This window comes from Sorex araneus, chromosome 10, assembly GCF_027595985.1.
Source record: "Sorex araneus isolate mSorAra2 chromosome 10, mSorAra2.pri, whole genome shotgun sequence".
NCBI lineage: Eukaryota > Metazoa > Chordata > Mammalia > Eulipotyphla > Soricidae > Sorex > Sorex araneus.
This window is the reverse complement of record NC_073311.1, coordinates 45,156,249-45,180,755: the sequence shown is the minus strand read 5'-3', so window position 1 is coordinate 45,180,755 and position 24,507 is coordinate 45,156,249. Positions and strand designations below refer to the sequence as shown.

The following is a 24,507-nucleotide window of genomic DNA, read 5'->3' as shown; positions in this document are numbered from 1 at the left end:
TGATGGTGATGATGATGATGGTGGTGGTGGTGCTAATGATGGTGCTGCTGATGGTGGTGCTGCTGATGGTGGTGGTGCTGATGATGGTGATGATGGTGCTGATGATGGTGGTGGTGATGATGGTGATGATGGTGGTGGTGGTACTGAGGATGGTGGTGGTGCTGCTGATGGTGGTGGTGGTACTGATGATGGTGATGATGGTGGTGTTGATGATGGTAATGATGCTGATGATGGTGGTGGTGCTGCTGATGGTGGTGGTGGTGATGATGGTGGTGATAGTGATGATGGTGCTGATGATGGTGATGACAATGATGACAGTGATAATGAGATGATGGTGATGGTGGTGATGGTTATGATGGTGGTGTTACTTATAATGGTGATGGGTAATAAGGGAATTGTGATAGTGACATGATGATGATGATGATAGTGCTGATGATGGTGATGATGGTGGTGATAGTGATGATGGTGATGATGGTGGTGGTGATGATGGTGGTGATAGTGATGATGGTGCTGATAGTGGTGGTGGTACTGATGATGGTGATGATGGTGATGATGGTGGTGATAGTGATGATGGTGATGATGATGGTGGTGGTGATGATGGTGATGATGGTGGTGATAGTGGTGATGACAATAATGACAGTGGTAATGATGAGATGATGGTGATGGTGGTGATGTTTATGATGGTGGTGTTAGTTATAATGGTGATGGGTAATAATGGAATTGTGATAGTGACATGATGATGATGATAGTGATGATGGTGGTGATGATGATGATGCAGCAGGACCCCTTATCCTCTACCACATCATTCCTCTGAGCAGCCAGCAAGTGAGGGTGGCCAGGGATTCTGGCTGCGGGCATGTGAGAGCCAGCGGCCTGGTGAATAGAAGAGATGTGACTGAGAGGGGAGTGCCCAGGCTTGGAGGGACAATGCAGGCTGGTGCTTGCTGGGACGCAAGCAGGAACCTCTTGATTCGGACTGTGATGAATGCAGCTACACCTGCCTGGGAAATGGGGCTCTGGGAAAGCCCTGGGAAATGGAGTTGACCGTGAGCTGCTTTTCTTCTCTTCTCTTCAATAAAAAAAATTGTTTTGTTTTTTGGGCTACATCTGTTGATATTCAGGGCCCTGTGCTCAGGACTCACTCCTGGCAGTGCTCAGGGGATCATAAGAGGTAGGAGACCAAACTGGGTTTGGCCCTATACTATCTCTCCGGAATATACCCTCCCTCCCTTCCCCTCTCTTCTCCTCTACTCCTCTCTTTTCTTTCCCTCCCCTCCTCTTTCTCTTTCTTTCTCCCTCTCTTCTTTCTTTCTCCTTCTCTTCTTTCTCTTTCTTTCTTTCTTTCTTTCTTTCTTTCTTTCTTTCTTTCTTTCTTTCTTTCTTTCTTTCTTTCTTTCTTTCTTTCTTTCTTTCTTTCTTTCTTTCTTTCTCTCCCTCCCTCCCTCCCTTCCTTCCTTCCTTCCTTCCTTCCTTCCTTCCTTCCTTCCTTCCTTCCTTCCTTCCTTCCTTCCTTCCTTCCTTCCTTCCTTCCTTCCTTCCTCTTTCCTCAAACAGCCTTCCCACACAGTATACCCCCGCCTCTGTGCCTGTTTCCTCTTCTGTAAAGCATGACTAACATGACCGTCTTCGGTTGCAGTTTGAATACACTGATATCTTCAAAGCCCCACTCAGTAACCGCTGACTAGGGGCCTCAGTGATAGAGCAGTGGGTAGGGTGTTTGCTTTGCACACAGCTGACCTGGGTTGGATTCCGGGCATCCTAGATAATCCTCTGAGCCTGCCAGGAATAAACCCTGAGCACCGCTGGGTGAGCCCTCCACCAGCGACAAACGAGAAGAAAAGAAAACAAAACCACCCAGAGTGCCCCCCTTCAGCAAGGCGGGGCTCATGCCATTGACTGGAAGTCGCATATAGCCATGGGTTTCAGGATGGGCCTCGAAGTCCTTTGGCAAGGAGTCAGGCAAAATACGGGGAGGGGGTGTGTAGTGTGTGTGTGTGTGTGTGGGGGGGAGGCAGTGCCACGCTTTCTTTAAGGAGGTCAGAGGGCCCAGGAAACCCCTACAGAGGTTAGTAGACGCTGCCAAAATAGAAGTCCATTAGGTGCACTTAAATCCAGGTGCTTCCCAGGGAGCTGGGCTTGGAAGCTGGGTGCTGGTGTTTCTAGCCCTTGGCGGGGGTTGTTCTGCTATACAGTTAAATAAGCAAAGATGCAGGAGACACCGTCAGGGTATCGGCGCAGTCTGAAGCCCAATTCTGCCCGAGCCAAAGGAAAGTAGTAGAAGGGTGAGCTTGTCGGAGTAAACGCCTCTGGACCGTAGTGGAACCCTTGGGAATCACGCACGCCTCCCCGCCCCCACGGACCCCAGCGCCCGCCCTGCGCAACGGTGCAAAGTGCTGGTGCAATCGCCAGGAAGGAAGGGGCGCCCTCACCCTGGCAGTCTGGGCCGAAGTAGCCCTTGCAGCACCGGGGGACCTGGATCACCACGGCGCACAGGTTCTGGCAGCCCTCCAGGTTCCGTCGGAAGGACAGGTTGTACAGGCACGGGCGCTTCTTGCCCTGAAGCGAGAAGAGGGAGAGGGAGGAGAGGGAGCGCGGGCTCGTGCCTGCCCCCTCGTGGACGGTGCGCGGAACCGCCCGAGGGAGACCCCAGCCGGGGCTTTTGGAAATTATCCTCTGTGGGGGTGGGGGTGGGACGATTAAAGGGGCGAATAAACGGGGGGGGGGGGGGGGGGGAGGGGGGGGAGGAGGCGGGAGGGGGAAGAAGCACAGTCACAAAAAAAAGAGGGTTGCCCCACAGGTTGGAAGAAAGACGGAGAAACACATTTTGAATTCTGGATCAGTGGCAAGGCCCCACAATTATAATTAAGAAGGACCCGAGTTACCTTTTTGATTTGCGTGGCTTTTTTGTGGAGGGAGGATTGTAGATATGAGACACACATACAGGGCACGTGCTCTGCAGCTGAGCCACCTGGCCTGCCCCAGAGCTAGCCCGATAGGGCGAACAGAGAACTTGGCTTTGGAAGAAAGAGTAAACTAATTTTTTTTTTGCTCTTTGGATCACACCGGCAATGCACAGGGGTAACTTCTGGCTCATGCACTCAGGAATTACTCCTGGCGGTGCTCGGGAGACCATATGGGATGCTGGGAATCGAACCCAGGTCGGCTGCGTGCGAGGCAATCTCCCCACCCGCTGTGCTATCACTCCAGCCCCCAAGAGTAAACTAATTTTTAATGAGTGCTTACTATGTGCCAGGCTGCTTACTTACATTTAAAAACAGACATTCCATGATTGCCACAACACTGGCTTTTCCTAATAGCCACACCCAGAATTGTAGTTTTAGCTCTTCCCCCCCCCCCCCCAGAAGCAAGAAAGTATAGACGATGTGATTGTCTGAAGACTCTCTGAGGGCACTTGGTCCCTTGTCTGGGGGGGCCAAATCCCACTGGCTCTGACGTTGCTCTTACATTGCTCTCTGGGCTTCGGTCCTAGCCTAGAACCTTTATAGCTTTGTGATCTTAAAATGATTCCCTCACCCTTGCTGAGATGCATTTTTCTGTCAATAGATGTAGTAGCTTCCTATGAGTATTCAAATGAGAGAAGGGATACAGTGTGTGTGTGTGTGTGTGTGTGTGTGTGTGTGTGTGTGTGTGTGTGTAGATATACACATAGAGAGCCCAGCATAGAACCAAGGACATGAACAACAGCCAACAAGATGTAGCTAGCTCTTCATCACTTAATCACCTTCAAAGTCTCTTCAAGGTCCACAGACCCATGACTTTTCTAGAGAGTTCTGGAAGACAAGTAGTGGGTCTACAGGCTAGCCCTGGCTAAGAAAGTTCTGCTCTCATTCCGTTTTCTTGGTTGTTAAAAGAACATGACTGAGAGGTAGACCCCCTCCCGCACCCCCCCCCCCCATACATGCACATCAGTCAGAAGACGCGGGGCAAGGAGTGTGTGTGTGTGTGTGTGTGTGTGTGTGTGTGTGTGTGTGTGTGTGTGGTGGTGAAGCAGAGTAATGCTCTTCCAACTCCATCCCCACCGTGGACACGGTTACCTTCGATTTACTCCACCGCGGGCAGCTGGGGGTATTGAGGCAGCTCCCACAGTCGCCCTAAATGCAAGGAAAGACAGCGTTCAAAACCAAGAATGTTGGAGGACAGAAGGCAGAGACAGGGGTGCACTCGTGCCCCGGTGCGTGAACTGAGAGCTGACTTCACTCGGATTGACCTTCTGCCTCTAACCACGGAGAGTGAAGCAAGCACCCCGCAGCAGGCAGGAAAGGACAGGGGGCACAGCGTTGGCCCCGCAGGTGGCTGACCCGGGGACTGAACCCGGGGATGGTCCCCTGAGCCCCACCAGGAGTGACCCCTGAGCTCAGAGCCAGGAGTAAGCCCTGAGCACTGCTGGGTGTGGCCCCAAAACAAAACAAACAGAAGCAAACGCCCTGCAATTCTCCCCGGGCACCTTCAGCCTGGTGGGCTGGTCGAGTGAGGTGTCCCCTGGAGCGCCAGGCGGGAGTGTCTTGGGTGTGGACATAGCTCCCCCGCAACGTCCTTAGCCCCCTGGTCTCTGAAGCTGGGGTTCTAATGGCAGCCGCCGGTTCTCCGGCAGAGGACACTGATGAGCCGGGCAGGCGTCTGCCTCCCTGCCGGGGGTCCAGGCACAGTCTCCAGGGCGGGAGACCCGGGTTCCCACCTCCCGCAGTGATGAGTGCGGGGAAGTTTGGCAGAGCGGGAGGAACAGCTGGTGAAAAGTGCCCAACAGCTGTTTCCCATACGGAGAGCGGGCCGGTGCGGGGTTTGGGAGCACGAGGAGATTCCCTGCGAGGAAGGTGCTTGGCATGCAGACGGGCAGGTCCTGGGTTCAGGGAGAACAAGCCTTGGGGAATTACAGCCCATCGTGGTACCCATTGGCTCCTTTTTACTGTGGGGCGGGGGGGGGGGCGTCACACCTGGCAGTGCTCGGGGCGTACTCCTGGCTCTGCTCTCGGGGGTCACTCCTGGTGGGACTTGGGAGACCCTACACAGTGCCAGGGACGGAACCCGGGTTGGCGGCATGCCGGGCAAGTGCCCGCCCCGCTGTGCTAGCCCTCCAGCCTCCCTGGCGCCTCAGGGCTGTCCCTCTGCTCCCCCCCCCCCCCCCACAGCTCTCAGCGCTGACCGAGACGTCAAAGGTGGTGAAGATGTCGCAGCGGCCCCCCAGCGTGGGGTCGATCAGGAGACAGTCGATGCCGTAGACCACGCCGAGGTCGAACAGGATCTGACGCTGCACGATCCTGCAGTTTTGGTCATTGAGAAAGAGCTCGCCCTGGAGGGAGAGAGGGAGGGAGGGGGAGAGAGAGAGAGAGAGAGACAGACAGACAGACAGACAGAGACAGATAGACAGAGACACAGAGAGAGACAGAGACAGAAAGAGACAGAGACAGAGAGATAGAAACAGGGAGAGACAGAGAGACAGAGACAGAGACAGAGTCAGAGACAGGGAGAGACAGACAGAGACAAAGTCAGAGAGAAGACAGAATCAGAGAGAGACAGGGAAAGACAGGCAGACAGGGAGAGACAGAGACAGAGAGAGATAGACAGAGACAGAGAGACAGAGAGAGATAGAGACAGAGACAGAGAGACAGAGAAAGATGACAGAGAGACAGAGAAAGATAGAGACAGAGACAGAGAGACAGAGAGAGAGAACCATCTGTTGTTAGTTGTTTCTTCTCTTGGGCTGACCCCTGGGCCCCGGACCTGCCACCGCAGGTGCTCCGGGCCCAGATCAGCACACGCCTCCCCGCGTGGGCCACACAGACTCTTCTGGTCCTCACGTGCCTAGAGCGTAGCTACTACTGCGAAGGCTCCCGAATGCAGATGAGGAAACTGAGGCCGGGGAGGTTTAATAGCTTCCCGAGGCCAGGGCCCAGGGAGGGGAGAGGCTGCTGCCAGGGGGTCAGCCTCAGAGACCCCCTCAGCCCCTCTGCACCCCTGAGGCAGAAAAGAGGAAACAGCGTCCTCAGAGGAGGCAGGACAGGCAGGGGCGGCCGGGCGGGGCTCACACTCAAGGGTGCGGTGAGGCCACTGCACACTTGGGCACCAACGTCCTCCCTCCCTCCCTCCCTCCCTCCCTCCCTCCCTCCCTTCCTTCCTTCCTTCCTTCCTTCCTTCCTTCCTTCCTTCCTTCCTTCCTTCCTTCCTTCCTTCCTTCCTTCCTTCCTTCCTTCCTTCCTTCCTTCCTTCCTTCCTTCCTTCCTTCCTTCTTTTGGTTTTTAGGTCACACCCGGCGATGCTCAGAGGTTAGTCCTGGCTCTGCACTAAGAAATTAGTCCTGGTGGTGATTAGGAAAATTGAACCCGGGTTGGCTATGTGCAAGGCAGGCACCCTACCCACTGGGCTATCTCTCTAGCCCCTACCCACTGGGTTCTCTCTCTAGCCCCTACCCGCTGGCTATCTCTCTGGCCCCTACCCACTGGTCTATCTCTCTGGCCCCTACCCACTGGGCTATCTCTCTGGCCCCTACCCACTGGGCTATCTCTCTGGCCCCTATCCACTAGGCTATCTTTCTGGCCTCTACCCACTGGGCTATCTCTCTGGCCCCTACCCGCTGGGCTATCTCTCTGGTCCTACCTGCTGGGCTATCTCTCTGGCCCCTACCCACTGGACTATCTCTCTGGCCCCTATCCACTGGTCTATCTCTCTGGCCCCTACCCACTGGTCTATCTCTCTGGCCCCTACCCACTGGGCTATCTCTCTGGTCCTACCCACTGGGTTCTCTCTCTGGCCCCTACCCACTGGACTATCTCTCTGGCCCCTATCCACTGGTCTATCTCTCTGGCCCCTACCCACTGGACTATCTCTCTGGCCCCTACCCACTGGTCTATCTCTCTGGCCCCTACCCACTGGGCTATCTCTATAACCCCTACCCACCGAGCTATCTCTCTATGCCCACCCCCCTATTTTCTTACTAAATGCAAGAACCTAAGAAAATGCTGGGGGCAACTTTCTCCCCAGGACAAATGAGCACTGGGCTGTCACTTCAGAATAAGAACAGTCACTTGAGGCATTGTCTGAGCCAGGGGTGGGGCAGGAACTTTTCCTGACAAGGGCTGTCTGCATCTGTGCAGCATCATCTGTGGACCAGGCAGGTGGCCCCCGGGCAGCCGAGGAGACGCAGACGTGTCTGTCCTTTCCTGGCCCACGGCCAGACCCCAGGACTCCCGGGCCTTACAGGGGAATATAAGGGTTCCCTGGGCGGGAGCCTCCCCAGCCCTGGTCAAAATTGTGCATTTGGTGCTTTGTTTTATGCAAAGTTATATATTCTTATGAGTGCGCAATTGCGGGCTTTGGTCCCTAGGGTCTACCCAGCCTTTAAGTGGATGGGCAGTTCTTCCCTCAGAAGCAAAGTGCTTTTAGGAAGTTGAGTGACAGGCTGGAGCAATAGCACAGCGGGTAGGGCGTTTGCCTTGCATGTGTTCGACCTGGGTTCGATTCCCAGCATCCCATATGGTCTCCCGAGCATCGCCAGGAGTAACCCCTGTTCATCGCTGGGTGTGACCCCCCCCCCCCCCAAGAAAAAAGAAAAGAAAAAAAAGAAAGGTGAGTGAACAAAGGAAAGGAAACTTAGCTTCTATTGATGCCCTTGGGCCTAGCGTGATGCAGTAGCTCCGAATCAAACCAATAAAACTCTGGAAATAGGTTAAATCTTCCAGCATCTACAAATGCACCGTGGGACTGGGATAGAGGCTGAGACTTACTGGGGTCACTTTGTTTTTATTTTTTGTTTTTTGAGTCACACCCGGCAATGCACAGCGGTTGGGCTTTCACCTTTCACGCCGCCTACCCGTGTTCAATTCCTCCGCCTCTCTCGGAGAGCCCGGCAAGCTACCGAGAGTATGGAGCCTGCACGGCAGAGCCTGGCAAGGTACCCGTGTGTAATGGATATGCCAAAAGCAGTAACAGTAAGTCTCCCAATGAGAGACGTTACTGGTGCCCGCTCGAACAAATCGATGAGCAACGGGATGACAGTGACAGTGACCCAGTGATGCACAGGGGTTACTCCTGGCTCATGCACTCAGGAATTACTCCAGGCGGTGCTCGGGGGACCATGTGGGATGCTGGGATTTGAACCCAGGTCGGCCGCGTGCAAGGCAAACGCCCTACCCGCTGTGCTATCTCTCCAGCCCCTTACTGGGGTCCCTTTGAACCAGGCTCAGGAGTGGTTCCCTTCAGCAGGGTGCTTACAGCGATCAAGCAACAGCACGTTGCCCAGCTCTAGGGTGCCCAGGACAGGAAGGAATGGGCTCCTTTGGCTTCTGTGGCTGGGCCCAGTGTGGTTGGGAGAGATGGTAAGACCCTGGCAAGGAGGCGCACGTTGGGGTCACCTCCCAGAATGTGGAGCGGAAGGGAAAGCTGTGGGTGTCCATGTCCCGATGGACGGTCAAAGCAATTCCAGCGAAATATCAAGGGCTTTCTGAGGGGGAAGGAGGCGTACACAGCACCATCTTCTTCAGGGCAGCAGCTCTGCCAGAAGCTGCCTCCCTTTACCCTTCTCCTCCTTCCTGCCTGGAGAGTGGATGCAGTGGCTGGTGCCCTGGCAGCTCTTGGGGCCTGGAGGTCACTCTGAGGCTGAAAGCGTACTGCAGGGCGGGATGGAGAAAGGGGCTCTCCACCAAGCTGCCAGGTCAGCAGCGAGCAGGCTGCGTCCGTATTTCTTTTATAAAGACAGAGGAACCCTTCGATCATTGTTTCTGGCCCTGCCACCGGGGGGCTCTCTGTTCTATTCAGGGTGGAGGTTATAGGTACGGACCTATCAGCCTCACTCATCCCAGGGGAAGGCAGGGGAAGGGGGTGGTCACAGGCTTGGGGTGGCCACAGGCTTCCTCTGCGGGGCTAACCGGTGGGGCAGGGCCAGCTCTGCAGGGGAGGAGAGAGCTGGGTGAACAGCCATGGAGGACGGGAAGGGAGGCCGGGGGCAGCCCTGAGCTTTCATGCTGGCGGGAAGCGTCTCCTTGGTGGGGAGGGGGGGGCACAGAGTTGCTACAGATAAAAGGAATCTCCGGGCCTGAAGCTCTAGCACAGCAGATACAGCAGATACGTTGACCTTTTATGCCTCCCACCCGGGTTCCACCCTCCCGGCATCCCAGAGGGTCCCCGGAGCACTGCCAGGAGTGATTCCTGAGTGCAGAGCCAGAAGTCACCCCTGTGACTGGGTGTGCCCCCTCTCCAGAAAATAAATACATAAATTCTTCTGAAAGAAGAAACGGAAAAAAAAAAAAAAGAAAGAAATAGGGGGCTGGAGCAACAGCACAGCGGGTAGGATGTTTGCCTTGCACTCGGCCGACCCGGGTTCGATTCCCAGCATCCCATATGGTCCCCTGAGCACCGCCAGGGGTAATTCCTGAGTGCATGAGCCAGGAGTAACCCCTGTGCATCGCCGGGTATGACCCAAAAAGCAAAAAAAAAAAAAAAAAAAGAAAAGAAAAGAAAAGAAAAAAGAAAGAAATAAAACATGGTGGGCAGCGAGGCAGTGTGGGGTTAGGGCATGTCCCTGACCAGTACTGATGCCCTAAGTCCAGTGTCCAGCACTGGGAGGGCCGGAGACTCCCCCGTACCGTGGGGTACCCGCAGCAGCACCACCCCCGCAGGCCCTTAGAACCGCCCGAGCAGCCCCTGGGCTCCCCTGAGCACTTCTTGGGAGCACCCCCCACCCCAGCTCGCCCTCACCGGAAGCTGCTTGGGCCTCCCTGATTTGGGGGAGTCTCCCTCCCCGTCTTGCTGTCTGGCCTGTGGCCGGGGTCGGGGGGAGGTGTGTGTGTGGGGGGGACAGCACTCACCAGGCGACCGCCCACTCCACATTGCACTCTCAGGTCCGACCCCTGCAGCGTCTTCCAGGGGGTTGCTCGGGGCAGATTCGCGGCGAGAACCTGGGGGAGTGATAGGCACGTGTCCAGACCCCCGGGGCCGGGCTGGGTGGGGTGGGCAGGGGGGGGCGAGGGCACTTTGCCTGGCCCTGTTTAGTGACTGAGTCTGAAGGGAAGGGCACGGGACTGGCCTGCAGGCTGGAAGCCCTCTGCAGAAGAGGGGGCTGGCTGGGGTCCGCTTTCTCCCCCACCCTTCCATTCCTGGAGACCCCGGGAGGGGCCGTCTTGGCGGGAGGGGCCACCCGGAGGGCAAAGGGCTCGGGGCTTGGGCTGTGTGTTCCCGTCTGGACTCCACAGCTCCTGAGCCGGGGCGGATGATAGGAAGGGTTAGGATGGGGTCCGGCGGCGGCCCCTGGCCCCATGTGGTGTAAGAGACCAGGAGAGGCGGGACGGAGGGTTGGGACAGGGGTCAGACACTCGCTGTGATCATCTCCTTCAACCCCCTGGCACGCCAGGCCAGCAGAGCCAGGAAGAGTGCCCAGGAGCATTGCTAGGTGTAGACCCTGAACCTTTGTAAGGAGAAACTGACGCCAGGACAGGCAGCAGAAATGAGAAAAATCAGGCAGGACTCAGGATCAGTTCCTGGAACCAAAACAGATCCAATTTCCCAGCAATGGAGCAGTGCGTAACTAGCCAACTGAACCCACCTGGGAAGTCCCTGGGCCCAATCAATGGGTCCAATCAATCACTATGCCTCAAGTTAAAGTGCCCCAGAAATGATCTTTTGTGAACCGTAAGGAATGAATAGCTTACATAACCATGAACAGTTACTGGAAATTGCAGTTTAACCATTGCCTGACCACTCTTACCCTAGACACTTGCCAAAACACCTTTGTTCGGTAACTAAGATTTTTTTTCTGAAACTATAAGGCATATACTGCTTTTGTAGTCAAGCCCTCTAGAAAGTGCTTGCACTTGAAGGTTGGGGTTGCTACCAAGAGACCCCACTGTGGGCGAGATAGTTGACCCCAGCTAACTGCAATAAAACTCCTACTGCTGTTGCATTACTGGGTTCATGTCTCTCTCCATCTCCCCATCTCTCTTCGCTTGGAAACCCCTTGTCTAAGGGCCTAACACCTTCGCCCCGCAAACAGAAAACAAAGCAAGTAGAGAGGAGCTTCCGAGTGGCCCTCGGATAGAGGACAGCCGGACAGTGTGCGGGGACCGACTCCAAGAGAGGGCCAACAGTTCCTGCTGGAGACGCCGAGGGCCTTGGCACTGGGCTAATGCAGCCTTTTCCTACAAAGCTGCTCTGTTGCCTCCAGCCCCGGTGGCTTCCACTCCCGAGAGCTGGTTTGGGCTGGACAGCTGCAGGAAGACACCCTTCCTTCGCCTGCCCGGACACTCGCAGTCCCCAGGGAAAGCGGCCATGGTACCAGGGGAGACCCTGGTGAAGCCCGATTTCCCCATGATGCTGGGGGAGAGGAGAGGAGGCCGGAACAGATGAGGCTCTCCTGGGTGCCAATCAGAGAAACTGAGGCACTCTGGAGGGACAGAGCAGGAGTAGAGGTGGACACTGCCTGCTCCTGATATGGAGCCCCCAGCCCCCCCACCCACCCCCTGAGTCTACAATAGGGGGGGCTGGCACCTTGGCGTCTCGGATCACGTGGAACTTCAGATACTCCTTCAGCTTGTCTTTGTTGTTCGGGTTGAAGAGGAAATTCCGCTTCTCGGCGGGCAGGGCGTCCAGGGTCCGGTCGTTGGGCCACAGGAGGGTGACCGGGGTGTGGATGGGGTCGGTGATGAGGCCCAGCAGGCCGGCGTCCTGCAGTGAGGCGGCCATCAGGGCCGGACTCCGGGCCCGTGTTTATTTATTTGTGTGGTGGGGGCCGCGTGTAGCAGTGTTCAGGGGCTGCTCCCAGAATCTGGTCAGTTGGGCAGTGCTGGCCAGGGATATGGAGGATGGACACCACAATATGGGGCTAAGCCTTGAACCCGGGGCTCCTGCATGAATTCACCCCATGGCCTGTGTACATTGGGTCATGACTGGACCAAGGAGGCTTCTGGACCGCATGGCTGGAAACTAGGGGCCCATCACAGTGCGGCTGTAACGAGCGTGCTTGTTGTGTAAAGAGTCGAAAGTCAAAAAACTCCCAGAAGAGAGCGACATAGAACATCCTGACCCCGTGCCAGGCTGTCTTCACTGGGGTAACTCGGAGGGTACGGGTTGAATTTCCCTCCTCGCCCCAGCAGAACCCCAGCAGCTGACAACCTCCAGGACCCAGCCACAGCCATGCTTAAGGCCGCTCTCCACAGGCTCAGACGAGCCTCACCCACAAAGGAACCTGCAGAAAAACCCAGGTATGCGGGACCCTGACTGAGATCTCCAAGCTCACTTGGATCGGGACTGGGCTTCCTCCCCCCAGCTCCCCATTTTCCCAGTAGTTTGGCAGTCACACCCACAAACTGCCCCCGGCACCATATGATCTCATCAATGGCCAAGATCCAAAGACTCTGAAATAAAACTCCCAGGAGAGAGTGACATGGATGACCTCTTATACTCTGGCCCACGGGTGTACCAAAAGTAGCACACATTTGTTTGGGTGTAACATACATGCCTATAATCTCTTATGTAAGGGCTTAAATGGCTTCAGGATGGAATACCACAATCTTCACACACTTTCCTCTTAGGGTGGTGGGATTGGTATTTGAATATTAACTGTAATGAACTATTGTGAACAACTTTATATATATATATGTATAAAGAATGAAAAATTGAATCCTGGGCTCTTATTCAGAGGAAAATGAACTTCATTTTTGCTGCTACTCCTGCCCCCGTGGTTTTAAATTGCTGGAGCACATGCCCTGCACTTCCTGCTATTTCTTTAGGCGGCTGAGACGGGTCCGCTCTCCCTTACATTATTTATAAGCCTCCTGGATCACAGAGAAGCGCAGCCGACGTTGCAGGATGAGCGCTGCCTGCATTGCGAGCTTCAGCCCTGTGGTTTTCTCCCCAGAAATCCACTGAGGTCTCCGAGCCCCCCGGAGGCCAGTTCCCTGCAGTGCTTGTGCTCAGTGGTCCTGGCACCCAGGACTGGGGTCGCTCTATGCCACGTTGCTGGAGGGTCTCTTGAGTGCCTGGAATACCCTGAAACTCCCATTTCTAAAGCATCTGGCGGAGAGCCTGAGCCTCAGATTGTTCTAGCAACAGCTGGTCTGCAGAGGTTTGCAGGCTGTGGGATGAGGGGCAAGGTGGGGGCGGGGTCTTTAGAACCCACCAGGGACCCCCTGGAGCAGGTGGCGGATGAGGACCCCCATGGGATCCTTCTTCCCCAACTCCACTGTCCTCTGAAGTCTTGGTTTGAATCAGAAGTTTCTCCGATACATTTCCACTTTCCCCCAGTGCTGCCTCCTGACTACCCCCTCACACACCCCTTTATGATGGTGGCTCATTTCGGGGGATGTTCATCCTAACTCCTCTCCCTGGCTCCAGCTTCAGATGCATCTGTTGGGACCCGGCATGTTTCCCGGTGACAGTGTGGAAACAAGCCAGTGCGGATCGTTCCAGAGAAACAGGACTTGCCAGTGCACAAAGGTCCGAGAGTACCCCAAAACCAAGCCAGCAAAAACCCCAACCCCCAAAACCCTCCAAGCAAACCACTCTAGGTAGTGGGTCCTCTTGGGAGCAACTTTTCTCTGAGGATTCAAAAAAAAATTTTTTTTTTTTGGTTTGGCGTTTTGGTTCATCCTTGGTGGCTCTCAGAGGACCATGAAGTGCTGGGGAATCAAATCCAGGACCCCCAGCAAGCAAAGCACACACTCCGCCCTTTGAACCATCTTGCTGGCCCTCGCAGGCTGATTTTACCTGAATTAACTTGCTGAATTTGGAGTAGCCATAGTTGGTCGCCACTGTTGTAAGGTTTTGCTGCAAAGAGAGGAAGAGTGGGAATGAAACCTTTCTTCCTCCAGTTCACCAACGCTTTCTAATTCTATCTATTTTTCGGGGGTCTTGAGTCATGCCTGGTGCCTCTCAGGGCTGACTCTGGGCTCTGTGCTCAGGGATCCCTTCTCGCAGGGCTCAGGAGACTGTATGCAGTGCTGGGGACTGAGCCCAGGTCAGCTGCATGCAGGGCCAGTGCTTTATTCATGACACTCTCTCTCCAGACCTTACAAAAGCACTTAATAAAAACGTCAAGGGAGTGAAATAAAGGCCAGACAATGCGACAGGCACTGTAGATTCATTAGTTCCTCTCCTCTCCTTCATTCCCAGACCTCCCCATCACAGAGGCCGGAAGGCTGAGCACGCCTTCTCCCAGCAGGCCTTGCAGCCGAGCCCCAGAGAGTACAGGAGCCATGGAGCAGATGTGGGACCAGTAGGGGGCAGTAGTGGTCACTGGCCGGAAGTGGCTTCTGACAAGCACATGGAGGTGGCACCTGGGGTCCAGACTCTCGTCTGATGTCCTTGGGGTGTGGGTGGAGCCAGGTGGCAGGAGCAGAGCTGTGATAGGGAGGCCCTGGAATAAGGCCACACGGGGAGGGTTCCCCTTTCCTGCCCAGCTGTGTGGCATCTGAGTTAAGTATTACAAGAGTGCTGATGTACTTCATATCCTTGGTGGCCCCTTTGGGTTTATTATGTTTAGTGGTTTCTGCCACCTGCCACGGAAGAACCCTGGTCAGCACTAATAATGACAGAAGTGGCAAAGGTCTGATTGAGGTGAAATTTCAGTTTTCGTGACATCTGTCACCCCATCCACCCATCCATCCATCCATCCACCCATCCATCCATCCATCCATCCATCCATCCATCCATCCATCCATCCATCCATCCATCCATCCATCCATCCATCCATCCTTCCACCTGATCTGCCTAAATGTCATTCATCTATGTCTCCATTTTCCAAATCCATACAAAATGACATACCCAAAGGAAAAAAAAATAATCCATCTATTTGCAAGTAGACTTCTGCCTACTTCTGAAGACTAACCAGGCTTTCAGTAGCTGCTCGAGACTAAAGCAGCACCATTGAAAAATTCTCAATACGGGGTCTTCGAACCAAACTTGCTCATGTCCATTCTGAGCATCCTGTCCCTAGCGAGTGAGCTTACCAGGATCCTTCCCGAGTCATCTTTCAGGGGGATCAGCAAGTTTTGGGGAGTCAGCAGCTTGTCGATGATGTGGATGATCCCATTGGTGTTGATGATGTCGCTGGACACAATTTTCGCCTTGTTGTTGATGAACACCGTGCCCTGAAAGGCCCCAGAGAGAGAGAGAGAGAGAGAGAGAGAGAGAGAGAGAGAGAGAGAGAGAGAGAGAGAGAGAGAGACTGGGAGGGGCGTGTAACTGCTGCCCTCCGGACACGTCCCTGCAAAATCTTGATGAATTTATACTGAAGCAGAGCTGTGGGCTAGCCCCAAGCTCCAAGTTACTGGAGTGCTTTTTTTTTCCTATGGTGACAATGAAAGGGAACCAGAGATAAGAGTGTAATTTTCATTGGGAGAAGTTACTAACCCAGAATCAATAGCCATTTGCACAGAACTAAAATAAAAAGCAGATCAAAAGGAGGGGAGGTGAAAAGATGGAGAGAGAAAGAGAAAAAGACAGAGAGAGAGAGAGGGAGAGGGAGAGAGAGACAGAGATAGACAGAGAGAGACAGAGAAAGAGGGAGGGAGAGAGAGAGAGAGAGAGAGAGAGAGAGAGAGAGAGAGAGAGAGAGAGAGAGAGAGAGAGAGAGGAGAAAAGTGCCTGCCATTGAGGCAGGCTGGGCAGGGGGTAGAAAGTGGAGTATCAGAGGGTGGGTGGGTGGCAGGACGGAACCTAGAGACATGGGTGGTGGGAAATGTACACTGCTGAAGGGACAGGTGTTGAGACATTGTATGACTGAAACCCACTCACAAACAACCTTGTAACAGTGTATCTCACATGGATTCAATCTAAAAACTTAAGTGTCAATATTTATGCAAGTTTGTTCTAATGATCCTATTAATGAAAAAAAAAAAAAAACGGCTTCCCTTTCACGATCATTCTCTGAACCTTCATTTTCTCCCCCTACTAGTCCGCTGCACACTTTACCCCATTTTGCTATGAATTCTAAAGTTGCCATTTGTTTCTGTTGTGGGGAGGGAGGCGGTGGGGTGGGGGTTGGGGTTAAGTGCCTTAGATCAGAAGTTCTTCTGCAGTTTCTTTTGTTTATCTGTTGGCTTGGTCGGTTTTTGTGCCACCCTCAGTGGTACTCAGGGCTTAGGGCTCTGTGCTCAGGGATCCCTCCTGGCGTGGCTCTGGGGGACCCCCCCGATTGTGCTGCCAAAGGCGATTCGGACAGCCTCGGCGCCCCCGCCTCTGAGTTGAACATCCCTGTCTTGGATTGTGGCCTGAGAAAAACGACTTGACCTCTCTGAGCTCAGTTTCCTAATGTGCAAATTGGGAAAATAACAGTGCTCATGCTCCGGGGTAATTTTGAGGATAAAATCGCGAGCGTATGTAGATCCCCGGGCTGGCCCCTGGCGTACGGCAATCGCTCACTCAGCAGTGGTTGTTTTTTGTGCATTTTGCCGGTCCGACGCCGGGGGAGAGGAGGGCAGGGCCCGAGAGAAGAGGCGTCTTACCTGGGACTCGTGCATGAGCAGGGAGTCCCCCTGGAGGGAGGTGGCATTCCGGATCAGCTTTAGGTCTTCCAGGCTCAGCTGGTGGCAGCCGATCACGTGGTACCGGAGAATCTGAGCCATCAGGCCCAGCCTGCTCCAGTCCTTAATCTGGAACAGAAGAGCAGCGGGTTCCAGCCAGCACCCAGCCCTCATTGCGGTGCTCCCTTGGCGGCCCTCTCCCAGCCCTCATTGTGGTGCTCCCTCTGGGGTGCTCTCCCTTGCCCTCGTTGCGGTGCTCCTTCTGCATTGCTTTCCCTGACCCTTGCTGCAGTGCTCCCTCTATGGTGCTCTCCCTGTCCTCACTGCAGTGCTCCCTCTGCAGTGCTTTCCCTGACCCTTGCTGCAGTGCTCCCTCTATGGTGCTCTCCCTGTCCTCACTGCAGTGCTCCCTCTGCAGTGCTTTCCCTGACCCTTGCTGCACTGCTCCCTCTGCAGCCCTCTCCTGGCCCTCGCTTCAATGCTCCCTCTGTGGTGTTCTCCCTGGCCCTCATTGTAGTGCTTCCTCTGTGGTGCTCTCCCATCCTCACTGTAGTGCTCCCTCTGCGGCCCTCTCCTGGCCCTCATTGCAGTGCTCCCTCTGCAGTGCTCTCCCTGGCCCTCGTTGTAGTGCTTCCTCCGAGGCCCTCTCCCTGGCCCTCATTCCAATGCTCCCTTTGCAGTGCTCTTGGCCCTGGACTGTCACAGAGCTCGGCAGTGGGCAAGCAGGCAGGCTTGTGGTCTGGGTCCCTGGGTCGATGTGATCCAGACAAACGCAGGGTGGGGTGGGGAAGGTCCCTGATTCTGGCCTTCTTCCACGGACAAGAGTTCATGGAGAAGGGGGATGGGATCCCCCTGGGCCAGCACAAGTGGCAGCACCCCAAATTCTGGGAGCTGCTGCGTGAGAACTGAGTTTTCCTGTAAGGAGTACTGGGGATATTATCTGGTTTGCTCCCTCTTGAGAGAGGCTGAGGCCAGCCCCTGGGATATGGAAAGACAGCCAGGTTCTCAGTTGGTAAATCAAAATGCTGCACCACCATCATCACCACCATCACCATCATCATCATCATCATCACCATCATCAGCATCATCATCACCATCCCATCATCATCATCATCATCATCATCATCATCACCATCATCACCATCATCATCACCATCATCATCATCATCATCATCATCATCATCACCATCATCAGCATCATCATCACCATCATCATCATCATCATCATCATCATCATCATCATCATCACCATCCCATCATCATCACCATCATCATCATCAGCATCATCATCAGCATCATCATCACCATCACCATCATCATCAGCAGCATCATCACCATCATCACCATCACCATCATCATCAGCATCATCACCATCACCATCACCATCACCATTATCACCATCACCATCATCATCACCATCATCATCATCATCATCATCACCATCACATCACCATTATCAGCATCATCATCATCACCATTGTTGGAATATTTCCCCTTTTTCAGCTGCCTTCTGGAGATAATTTCAGAGGCAGTTTCCCTTTTGTCACAGAAGCCTAGCTGATCTTTGACACGCAGATCTTAGGTGCTAGCCAGGCTTGACTTGACATTGTAGATTCCAGGCTCTGGCCCAGCCTAGTCTTTGGGATGTAAATTTCAGGTGCTGTCTAGTTTGTAATTGACACGTAGATTTCTTGTGGCAGCCCAGCCCGGTCTTTGGGATGTAAATCCGAGTGCTTTAAGCCCAAGGAAGGCTTCAGTTTTGGTTTTGTATCTTCTTTCCGGGGGGCCTAGATTAATGGGCTGCAGATTCAAGAGAATAATGTTGTCTCAATGTTCTTCCTGTAACATCTTTTGGTGCCTTTGGTGACGTCAATGTATTGCGCCCTTTGGAAGTGCCATGAGGAGAAAAGGGGGTTCGGAGAGAGAGAGAGGGAGGAGACAAGAGAGGAGAGACTAGAGAAGGAGGCGGCGGTAGATCCAGAGAGAGGCCGGAGCTGGGAGTGCGGGAGATGGAAGATTAAAGATTGAATAAACAGTAACTAATCAGCAACCAGCATGGTCCTCGTTCTTCCTTCGCTTTTCCTTGACCACCAGCCATCCCGATCCAGTCCACACACTGTGGTTTCAGGGCACCGAACGTGGGTGGTGAGACAGAGCCGCCCAGAGAGCCCGAGAGTGCACTTGCCCCTCGGCGAGCTTTAGTTTTTTACACACACCATCATCATCATCATCACCTGCTATCATCATCATCATCACTATCATCACCATCATCATCATCATCATCATTACCATCATCATCATCATTACCATCATCATCACCATCATCATCATTATCACCATCATCATCATCACCATCATCATCATCATCATCATCATCATCATCATCATCATCACAATCACCATCACCATCATTACCATCGGTATGTTTTGGATTTGGGGAGATATCTGCCTGTGCTCAGGGCTTCCTCCTGGCTCCGTGTCCAGGGGTCACTCCAGCCCTCAAAACACATTGTTACCTGCAGATAAGTGGATTTAAAAGACTGCAAGTTTCCAGTGTTTCACATAGCTCCAAAGAAGCTTTTAAAAAGGAGAAAAGCCAGAAATTAAATAGCAACATTCTTTTAAAAACTTTTTTGGTCACACCTGGTGGTGCTCAGGGTTTACTCCTGGGTCTGTGCTCAGGGGACCATATAGGGTGTGGGGAATTGAACCTGTGTCAGCTGCATGCTACCTGCTGTACTATTGCTCTGGCTCCACAAATATCAAGTCCCCCCTCCCTCCCTCCCTCCCTCCCTCCCTCCCTTCCTTCCTGCCTTCCTGCCTTTCTGCCTTCTCCTTCCTTCCTTCCTTCCTTCCTTCCTTCCTTCCTTCCTTCCTTCCTTCCTTCCTTCCTTCCTTCCTTCCTTCCTTCCTTCCTTCCTTCCTTCCTTCCTTCTTCCCTCCCTCCCTCTCTCTCTCTTTCTTTCTTTCTTTCTTTCTTTCTTTCTTTCTTTCTTTCTTTCTTTCTTTCTTTCTTTCTTTCTTTCTTTCTTTCTTTCTTTCTTTCTTTCTTTTCTTTCTTTCTTTCTTTCTTTCTTTCCTTTCTTTCTCAGAAATCACTCCTGGTGGTTCTCAGGGGACCATATGCCGGGGATTGAACCGGGGATTGTCAATCGTGTGCAAAGCAAATGCCCTACCTGCTGTACTATCCTCTGCTTCCACCCCTCAAATTCTTTTAGATATTAGTTCTCGTTCCTGCCTTGCTGGTTTTGCTGATGTCCAGGTACCTGCCTACAGACACACAGTGTGTGCTGTGTCAGAGGCCACAGGCTCCAGAGTCCAAGCCTGACTGCGCCCCCGTGGTTGGTCATGTGACCTCACAAGTTACTGCTCTCAAAGCCCTGGACTGCAGGTTGTCATGGAGACAGAGTGGGTTCATCTTGGCCTGGATCTAGAAAGTGTATCTGGCACTGGGTCTGGCACACTCACAAAAAAATATTTGTCTTACTCTTACTAATGGGTAACCCAACACAAGAAGTCTCAGTTAATGTTATACAACAAAGTCTCTGATAAGTCCTGCAAAAAACAAATTGCCTATTTAGATGCCATTGGTACTCCTTCCTTCCTTCCTTCCTTCCTTCCTTCCTTCCTTCCTTCCTTCCTTCCTTCCTTCCTTCCTTCCTTCCTTCCTTCCTTCCTTCCTTCCTTCCTTCCTTCCTTCCTTCCTTCTCCTTTCTTTCCATTTATGGGAGTTTGGGGTCACTGAAGAATTGATGATCTTGTCTACTCCCTTGCCCTACTCAGTAACGTCCTTTAGAGGCTGTGTGACCAGTGGTCACCCCAACTCCATTTGACTGCGCCCCCTGGCAGGGCCCCTATGCCGAGAGTAGCCAGTTCCCTCGTAGCTCAGTGCTCTGAAGTCGCCTTCCCAGAAACATCTCCATTGCTGGCCCCCGGTGCAGTGCCTCCAGCCCATCCCAGTCCCGAACCTCTTCCACCTGCCCACAACTTCTGGCTTACCCTGGGTTCCTCATCGAAGGCTGTTGACAAAGGCACAAAGACGGTGAAGGGGCCAGTTCCCACCAGGTCTCGCACAGAATGCTCCTGCAGGGGCGGGGCGGGGGGGGGGGAGGGCAGGGATGGGTGTCAGTGACTGCACGGAGAGATTGTGTTTCTGTGCACCTCAGGCCTGACTGCATCAGACTCGTTGGTGCTGAATGCTTGCTCCTCATGTCTGCTCGTGCGGGCTACACCCCATGTTGCTCAGGGCTGACTCCGGGCTCTGTGCTCCTGGTGAGACCCAGGGGACTGTGTGCAGTGATGGGGATCCAACGGGGTTGGCTGCAGGCAAGGCAAGTGCCCCCCGCTGGACCATCTCTCTGACCCCGAGAGGGATTTTAAGGAAAGTTTTGCCGTAAAATAAATGGGCTCTCCTCTCTGCCCCTTTAAAACACTTCCCCAGTTCTTGGTTGGGGGAACGAGCCAAGACCCTTGTCCTGTGCCACCCCCCTTGTGCCCTTGCTTATAATACATGCAGCCTGAATCTTTAAAAAAAAATTGTTTTATTCTATTAAGTATCTCAAACTATAGCAACCACCCCTGGTCTACACTAGAAGCAGCCCTTCCTGTTTCAAGGCATTCTCTCCTGGCACTGCGTTCACACCACACATTGTTATAACTGGGATAATAATACCAATACAAATATTAGTACCTCACCTCACTTTCTTTTCTTTGGTTTTGGGGCCACACCCAGCAATGTGTAGGGCTTACTCCTGGCTATACACTCAGAAATTTTTATTTTTTTTATTTTTTGCTTTTTGGGTCACACCCGGCGATGCACAGGGGTCACTCCTGCCTCTGCACTCAGGAATTACCCCTGGCAGTGCTCAGAGGACCATATGGGATGCTGGGAATCAAACCCGGGTCGGCTGCATGCAAGGCAAGCGCCCTACCCGCTGTGCTATCACTCCAGCCCCTCAGAAATTGCTCTTGGCAGTGCTCAGGGGATGGTATGGATGCCAGGGTTCAAACTTGGGGTTGGCCATGTGTAAGGCAAATACCCTCCCCATTGTACTATCTCTCTAGCCCCAGTTAACCTCACTTTCCAACTGTTTTTTTTTAAATCTATTTTAATTGTGCTCCTACCAAGGTTAAGATTATAGGAGTTATCTATATTTCCTTCTACATTTTACAATTCTGCTCTTTGGGATGTTTTTCCTTTTATACACAAAAATATCTGAACATATTCATTTGTATAAGGATTTATCTTAGTATTTTCTTTTCCTTGGCAGAGCCTGGCAAGCTCCCCAAGGCGTATTCGATATGCCAGAAAACAGTAACAAGTCTCATAATGGAGACTTTACTGGTGCCCGCTTGAGCAAATCGATGAGCAAATCGGGGTGACAGTGACAGTGACAGTGACGGTGTTTTGATTTGGGGGCCACGCCCAGTGATGTTCAGGGCTTACTCCTTGCTCTGAGCACAGGGCTCGGGGGACCACACGAGTGCTGGAGATCTCACTCAGGCTTGCTGCGTGCGACGCAAGCACCCTCGCTGTTCTACCACTGCTCTGGCCCTTCTCTTTAATTTTTTCTTCCAAAGATTTAACCTGTTGCCCTAGTAATACAGCTTTCTACTCATCGGATGGCAGCTAGATTTTTTTTTTTTGCTTTTTGGGTCACACCCGGCCATGCACAGGGGTTACTCCTGGCTCTGCACTCAGGAATTACCCCTGGTGATGCTCAGGGGACCAATATGGGATGCTGGGAATCGAACTTGGATCAGCTGCATGCAAGGCAAACGCCCTACGCGCTGTGCTATTGCTCTAGCCCCGGCAGCTATATTTTATGATTGTTAAAAACCATTATTATTTTGGAGGCCTCCAAGCAGAGTTCAGGGGACCAGCGCCCAGTGGGCCTGGCCTGGCCAGGGCCATGAGGGTCTTAGCTGGCCGAGTCGGGGTTGAACCTGGGGCCTCCTGCTTCTGGCCGTGCCACTCCACCCTCTGACCTATCCTTTTTGTTTGTTTGTTCGTTTGTTGGGCCACACCTGGTGAAGCTCAGGGCTTACTTTTTTTTTTTTTTTTATTATTAGTAGTGAATCATGTGGGGTACAGTTACAAACTTAGGAACTGCCGTGTTTGCATTAGAGTCGTACAGTGATCTTGACCCATCCCTCCACCAGTGCCCATTCTCCTCCACCAATGATCCCAGTGTCCCTCCCACCACCCCACCCCCTTCCCCACCACCCACCCCGCCTCAGCAGCAGGGCATTCCCTTTTGTTCTCTCTCCTGTTGGATGTTGTGGTTTGCAATAGAGGTATTGGGTGGCCATCATGTTTGGTCTATGGTCTACTTTCGGCACGCAGCTTTCAACCCGAGTGGGTCCTCCTGACATCCTCTACTTAATGTTCCCTTCTCTATCTCAGCTGCCTTTTCCCCCAGCATGTGAGGCCTGTTTCCAAGCCGTGGAGCTGACCTCCTGGTCCTTATCTCTACTACTCTTGGGCGTTAGTCTCCCATTCTATTACTTTATATTCCACAGATGAGTGCGATCTTTCTGTGTCAGGGCTTACTCTTGGCTCTATACCCAGGGACTGGCGGGCTCAGGAGACCATACGGGGTGCTGGGGATGGAACTGATCGGGCCCCTTGCCTTGCATGGCAAGCCCCCTACCCGCTGTACCATCCCCCGACCCACCTCTGAGCTATCTTCCCGGCCCGCTGAGGGCAGGGTTTTAATACACCATGTACCTGCTTGCACCACGGCCAGTGGACACAGCCCACACTCTCGAGCTGCCCTCCTGGGGCTGGAGCAGCCGGCAGAGGACCCCCGCAGAGACCATCCGGGGCTTCCAGAGGCTGCGGGGATTATCCTGCACCTTTGCCATCCACCACCCCCCCAGATGGACACACGCTTACCATCAACTGGAAGAAGTACTGGGAGGTTTTCGGGTTCCTGGGGAGCTCCTGGAAGCAGAGACATGGGAAGTTTACTTGGTGTTTGGGGCATCCCTCCAGCACGGCGTGGGGGGCGGGCGGCTGTGGGGGGGGACCCTGGGCACTGCCCTGCTGGCACTGGAAGCCGCTCCCTGAGCCGCGCCCACTTCATCAGCAGGCCCACGACAGAGGTTCAGAGTGGCCAGAGGCCCTCCTGTGAGTTCCAAAGCCTTCCTGCGGTCACCAACCCGCTGACCAGAGAGAGGTGACTAGTCATTTCCAGAAGCTTTGGTGCCTTAGGAGCATTTTTATTTTCTAGTTTTCATTTTCTGGAGTGACAGCACAGTGGGTAGGGCGTTTGCCTTGCACGTGGCCAACTCGGGTTAGATTCCTCCGTCCCTCTCAGAGAGCCCGGCAAGCTACCGAGAGTATCCCACCTTCACGGCAGAGCCTGGCAAGCTACCCGTGGTGTATTCGATATGCCAAAAACAGTAACAACAAGCTCACAATGGAGACATTACTGGTGTCCGCTCGAGCAAATTGATGAACAACGGGATGACAGTGGTACAATGTCAGTGACAGTGCTACAGTGCAGTTTTCATTTTGGTGTTGGGTGACTCCCACCAATGCTCAGGGATTACTCCTGGCCGCATGCCCAGGAATCACTCCTGTTGGGGCTGGGGGTGCTGGGGATGGAACCCAGGTCAGCCACATGCAAGGCAAGCGCCTTCCCCGCTGTCCAGTGAATGGCTCAGCTCTGTCCTGCACACCTTCACGGAGCTTCTCGTGCTCGAAAACGTGCCCCTCCCCTTGCTCGCTGTGTCCTGTGACTGCTCTCTGGACGCGCGCCCCTCCTTACCTGGTAGATGTTACCCCGACAGGTGAAGCCATCCCCCACGTAGTTGGGCTTGCAAGTGCAGATCCGCTCCTCCAGCCCCGTGTGGTTGCAGGTGGCGAACTGGCTGCAGCCGCCATTATTCTGCAACAGTCCCAGGGGGGGTGGGGGGGAGAGCAGGGGTCAGAGGGGTTTGCTGGCCAAAAAGCATCCGCACGCAAGTCAACCTGTGAAGCGGATTTTCAGCTCCCGCTCCCACATGCAGTTCCGGCATTATTCAGCCTATGCCA

At 53.6% G+C, this 24,507-nt stretch overlaps 1 protein-coding gene across 1 annotated transcript in view; it reads right to left on the bottom strand.

Moving 5' to 3' along the window:
- The window catches only part of STAB2 (stabilin 2), a 159,808-nt gene that overhangs the window by 25,964 nt on the left and 109,337 nt on the right, over positions 1-24,507 (bottom strand). The window contains exons 45-55 of the mRNA XM_055118350.1: positions 24,242-24,361; positions 23,365-23,412; positions 20,466-20,549; positions 16,449-16,595; positions 14,952-15,092; positions 13,711-13,770; positions 11,494-11,670; positions 9,819-9,908; positions 5,162-5,308; positions 4,056-4,112; positions 2,430-2,556 (exon numbers count right to left, since the gene is read on the bottom strand). Coding sequence (XP_054974325.1) covers positions 2,430-2,556; positions 4,056-4,112; positions 5,162-5,308; positions 9,819-9,908; positions 11,494-11,670; positions 13,711-13,770; positions 14,952-15,092; positions 16,449-16,595; positions 20,466-20,549; positions 23,365-23,412; positions 24,242-24,361 — 1,198 coding nt within the window. The remainder of the gene's footprint in view (positions 1-2,429; positions 2,557-4,055; positions 4,113-5,161; positions 5,309-9,818; positions 9,909-11,493; positions 11,671-13,710; positions 13,771-14,951; positions 15,093-16,448; positions 16,596-20,465; positions 20,550-23,364; positions 23,413-24,241; positions 24,362-24,507) is intronic.